The sequence below is a fragment of the Triticum urartu genome, chromosome 3A, assembly GCF_056163025.1.
Source record: "Triticum urartu cultivar PI428250 chromosome 3A, HENAU_Tu73, whole genome shotgun sequence".
Taxonomy (NCBI): domain Eukaryota; kingdom Viridiplantae; phylum Streptophyta; class Magnoliopsida; order Poales; family Poaceae; genus Triticum; species Triticum urartu.
The window spans coordinates 420,350,637-420,356,354 of NC_141875.1; the positions used below are offsets into that span (position 1 = coordinate 420,350,637).

The 5,718-nt window shown below is 45.6% G+C and overlaps 1 protein-coding gene across 1 annotated transcript; it reads right to left on the reverse strand.

Annotated features, from left to right (window-relative positions):
- Positions 1 to 2,350: 2,350 nt before the first annotated feature.
- LOC147979923 (uncharacterized) lies at positions 2,351 to 4,345 on the reverse strand. The gene is made up of 5 exons (XM_087515398.1): positions 4,181 to 4,345; positions 3,651 to 4,100; positions 3,502 to 3,569; positions 2,946 to 3,069; positions 2,351 to 2,410 (listed from the first exon to the last, which is right to left on the reverse strand). Exons 1-5 carry the CDS (start codon positions 4,343 to 4,345, stop codon positions 2,351 to 2,353), a joined length of 867 nt encoding a protein of 288 aa, XP_087371524.1.
- Between the last annotated feature and the right edge of the window lie 1,373 nt (positions 4,346 to 5,718).

The window sequence follows — 5,718 nt, forward strand, 5'->3', positions numbered from 1 at the left end:
AAGTCAAGACCCGGACGTTTCAAGAAGGCGACTTGGTGCTCCGGCTGATCCAAGACCAAACAGATATGCACAAATTATCCCCACCTTGGGAAGGACCCTTTGTGGTCAGCAAGAACCTAAACAATGGGTCATACTACCTCATTGATATACGAGAACACAAGGACTCACGCAAGTCGGAGGAGGAGACCCGCCGACCCTGGAATATTACTCATCTTCGCCTTAGTACACTCGAGCCATCGACTCTCGTCGTTGTACATACTTTTATCAATGTATATATTATGATCAATATAATAAAGCCGGCATCCCTGATAATTCAGGGCCTTTGTCGTTTCATTTCTGAGTATCCGAGTCTTTATTATTTGTTCATAAGGTCACTTGGGGGCATCCAACTCATCGGGCTTAGCTTACATACCCTCTTGACCAGGCATGGACACTAAATCCTGAGTTAGGCTGCCTGTTTGCAACTTGCCACTCTGCCAGGTAATCCTGAGTGACCCGTCGTACTCTTAACAATCAATATTTTTTGAGACCCTGAACTCGTTAAGGTTAAAATGGCAGCTTATGTCACATGAGGGCCAGCTTATAGTGAGATAGAATTAACTCAAAGGTTGTGCGGCCATCGAAAGCACATGGCTTTGCTAGCCAATTTATCTGGCCGTGCTTCGGTGAGTCGGCCAGACAATTATTTGAGATTTTTTGAATATTTCTCTTTGAGTATTTTGGCTTTTTGTTTCCTCAAGATTGTTTTTGTTAAGTGCATTTTTCGACAATACGGGTCATGCAACCCTGATTATGTGACTCATATTTGAGCATTTCGGGTTTGGTAACCCGCCCTGGCTATGGACATTAAGTCACCAATATGTTTTGGTTTGCGCAATGGAAGTCACAAGCTGACAAATCTTTGGGTCTTCACCCTCATTGGATATGGCGATGTAAGCCGGTAGTATGAGCCAATTATTCAGGTATGTTTTTACTTGTTATACGAATATACGAGGTTTGGCAACCTGCCCTGGCTTTTTGACTTTAAGCCGCGAGTATATTTTGGCTTCAAAAGCCTCAATTCTTGTCTTTTCCATAATTGCAGAAGACCATATTATGTTTGGGTTGTTACCCGCCCTTGCCTTTCACGATAAGTTGCCAGGGCATATGTTGCCTACACTTTGTGCAGGACAGGGAGAGCTATGGCTTGCATAAATGATTAAGTATAAATCCCATCGTCAAACATTAAAACTGGTGCTTCAAAAATTAAAAGATAAACATGCGTGAAGGCATGACAAGGTAGATCATTGTTTCAAAGACTAGTCTATTACATGGCTGTTATAAGCCCATAAATTTGAAGCCAAGTATTTTTTGGGCGAGAAGATCTTGTATCCTGTCCTGAGAGCCGCATGGTTCATCATTGATTTGCTTCATGGCGAGTAGACGACTCCGGGTCATCATGCATCGGTTCTTCTTCCTTGGCCATCTGGAGGTAAGGTGACGTCTAGTCGATGCTAGTTAAGGCTTCGAAAGTTGCTTCATCATTGAGTATAAGAGAGTGATCAACATCAGGAGCAAAAATATGCTTATGCCTAGGAGGAATGAGATTGGCAACATTGTGGGCCGGTGATTTAATCTTCTAATTGTTGCTGTCGTAAGCCACCGTGTAGTTGTTCAAATTTAATTCTTCCTCAACTTTGCAGGAAACAGGTCACATTTCTCGAACATAGCGATTGAAGTCCCTCTCTTCAAAAGGTGACTGATCATCTTTGCATTCCGGACACCCAGTCGCTATCTCCTCTGGATCAAGCTCTGATTGCCAGGCTTTGGCCCAACCGAGTGCAAGGATTGCTCCGGCTCTGGTGGCTGATAGTCTTTGTTCATCAATTTGTCCTGGGATAGTTGATAAGTGATCCAGCATAGCGTTGATCTGACTTGGTGGTTTTCTGTTGCCCCCCAAAGCCACAAGACTGCGGAGTGTGCCGCTGCATAGCTGTTCAGTTAAAGAATAAATGACCTTCAGCTTCAGAAGCATGTCTAAACCAAGGCTGGCACTCCTGGCGCCTGTTACAAAGAAGAATTGTTGGCAGGTTAGACTTTTTATACACACAAAAGATGTCAGGAGGGTTCAAGTAGATTGACATGTTATACTTACTAAAGATGGTGGATGTCATTTGAATATTATGTTGCTTTAAGTCAGATAACTCTTGAGTCACCGGCTTAAGAGCAACCTCAGCATCTTCGTCCCTGTTCACTAGCGTAGCCTTCTGAGTCTCCCGGCCGTCTCTCTCCGCGTCAAAGTTTCCTTTCAACTTTCAGTTGCTTCTAGTGAGGCCTTCAATTCCAACTTGGCTTTGGATGTTTCTGCTTGCTAGGTCTTGATGTTCTTCCTTAAATCGCCCACTTGAATTTCCTTCATGTTTAGCTCAGCCTAGAATACAGTGGGGAAGCAATGGTTATAAATCAGGGTTTAACTACTGGTGAGGTTATTCTGTTAAAGTCCCAAGCACATTACAAGTACTCTACTTGGCACTTGGGGGCTAATGTAGGTCATTTCAAAGTGCTCAATGACCCGGCCAAATTATCAGTTTAAGCCGGCCCTTGGGGGCTACATGTTTCTTATTCCACAGTCCCGGCTCAACTTGACAGTTTAAGCCGGCCCTTGGGGGCTACGCGTTTGGATTTCTTAAGTTATACTACAGTCATGGCTCAACTTGTCAGTTTAAGCCAGCCCTTGGGGGCTACATGTTCGAATTTCTACAAATTATTATAAGTACTCGCTCAACTTGTTAGCTTAAGCCGATCCTTGGGGGCTACATACTAGGATTTTACAGGCAATTATAAGCCAGCCCTAAGAGGTTATGGATTGCAAGTAATCATGGAGTCTCAAGCATAGTCAATATATTTACTTATACTTAAGACTCGGCGGATACATAATTATATATGGAAGGAGAGTAATATCATACCTCATAAAGCTCTTTCATGAGGTTCACTAAGCCGGCTTCAAACTCATGGTTGGTGTGAAGGCGGCGCAGGTACCCTCCGCGGATGTCGCTTGCACTGAAAGCAGCATAGCTCTCCAAATCCAACCTGGTCTTGCCCATATCCAAAGAATGAGATTCTTCCTTGGTGCTATGTTTGGCCAAGACTGTGGGATTCCCTGGCTCCGTGTAGCTTGTGCTAGTAATGAGGACGTCCTCAGCAGTCTTGCCAAGAGGAATTTATTCAGCAAGCTTGGCATGGCTGGGCGGCTTAGGGCTTGGCGGGTTAGCATCAGTGTTCATTCTGTCAATAGTTGTGGTGTCGGCCTGTGGTGGCAGATCGTCAGCAAGATCTTCAGGATTTTCAATGGAAGACTCTGAGACTATTGGTGCTTGTTTCTCCGGCTCATTAACTGTGGGGTCTTTCGAAGGCCCGCCCATCTTCAATTTCTTGCCTGCCTTGGCTATACCTTTGAAAGGAAGATATAAAGAGTATGAGCACGTCATTGTGAAATATTAACCAACAGATGCAAATTCTTACCCTTGGGCAATTTTGAAGGCAAGCATCTGGGTCCCGGTAGAGTCGTCAGATGATGAATGAGATGTTCCCTGATAGTTTGAGTCATAAGAGTTAAGTGGTTGACGAATGAGACCCGCCTTTGGAAATGAATGAGTTGGACTTAGAGGCACCTCGTGACGGAGTTTGCGAGGAGCTGGAGTATTTGGTAAGCAGGAAACTAGCTCTTCATTAGCGTCGCTCCGGGTTTTACGCCTGGCCTCGTGTTTTTGTTTCTTCAAAAGAAAGTTGGGATCCAAGTAAGCAAGAGGATGAGAAAATTTCATGTTCCGGATGACCCGTCGAATTTTCTGTCTCGCCAAGGGTTCTGAGTCAGAGGAGACAAGGATTACCTCTGTTGCATCTGCATGACTTGTTGTTGCATCACCCTGAGAAGAGCTGGCGTCAATAAGTTGCATAAAAAGACGACCAAGGGAGTCAAGTTCTACCTCTGACTCACCATCAAGCTTGAGCAGGTCTCCAGTAGTGGTTTTCTTGGGATGACCCGGGCCTCTAGTTGTTGCTTTTTGTTTCTTGGCTAAAGCGGCAGTGGGAAATTTCTTCTTCCAAAAAGGAGAGTCGGCCTGAAAATATAAATGACAAAGAGAAGATGAGCAGTTTATGAGAAAATGATAAATAAGTTGAAGGGACTTAAGGTACTTACATTGGGGGCAGGATTGAGAGCACAGAAAGGGTTCAGTCCCGATTTGCTGCAGTTTTTGAGGCTCTCCCCAAGCAACGACTTGGCCATTTCATTGATTTCCTGATCTTCAAGACGTGTCTGATTGTATCGCTCTGGGTCTTTCACATCACATGTGTATTCGTACATTAAGCCGGCTGATACGTCTCCAACGTATCTATAATTTTTGATTGCTCCATGCTATATTATCTACTGTTTTGGGCAATAGTGGGCTTTATTATCCACTTTTATATTACTTTTCGGACTAACCTATTAACCGGAGGCCTAGCCCAGATTTGCTGTTTTATGCCTATTTCAGTGTTTTGAAGAAAAGGAATATCAGACGGAGTCGAAACGGAATGAAATCAACTGGAGAAGTTATTTTTGGAAGGAAACACACCCGATGGACTTGGACCCTACGTCAAGGAAGGAACGAGGTGCTCACGAGGGTGGGGGGCGTGCCCCACGCCCCCCTGTCTCGTGGGACCCTCGTGGCTCCCCTGACGTACCTCCTGCACCCATATATACCCACGTGACCTAAAACTTCCAGAACGCACAATAGATCGGGAGTTCCGCCGCCAGAAGCCTCCGTAGCCACCGAAAACCAATCTAGACCCGTTCCGGCACCCTGCCGGAGGGGGCAATCCTTCCCCGGTGGCCATCTTCATCATCCCGGTGCTCTCCATGAGTGTGACGCCCCTGATTTAATCGTACATTAATCATACACGCAAACGTGTACGATCAAGATCAGGGACTCACGGGAAGATATCACAACACAACTCTACAAATAAAAAAAAGTCATACAAGCATCATATTACAAGCCAGGGGCCTCGAGGGCTCGAATACAAGAGCTCGATCATAGACGAGTCAGCGGAAGCAACAATATCTGAGTACAGACATAAGTTAAACAAGTTTGCCTTAAGAAGGCTAGCACAAACTGGGACACAGATCGAAAGAGGCGCAGGCCTCCTTCCTGGGATCCTCCTAAACTACTCCTGGTCGTCGTCAGCGGGCAGCACGTAGTAGTAGGCACCTCCGACGTAGTAGGAGTCGTCGTCGACGGTGGCGTCTGGATCCTGGGCTCCAACATCTGGTTGCGACAACCAGGTAGAAGGGATAGGGGGAAAAGAGGGAGAAAGCCACCGTGAGTACTCATCCAAAGTACTCGCAAGCAAGGAGCTACACTACATATGTATGCATTGGTATCAACTGAAATAAGGCTATCATATGTGGACTGAACTGCAGAATGCCGGAATAAGAGGGGGATAGCTAGTCCTTTCGAAGACTACGCTTCTGGCAGCCTCCGTCTTGCAGCATGTAGAAGAGAGTAGACTGAAGTCCTCCAAGTAGCATCGCATAGCATAATCCTAACCGATGATCCTCCCCTCGTCACCCTGTGAGAGAGCGATCACCGGTTGTATCTGGCACTTGGAAGGGTGTGTTTTAATAAGTATCCGATTCTAGTTGTCATAAGGTCAAGGTACAACTCCAAGTCGTCTTGTTACCGAAGATCATGGCTATTC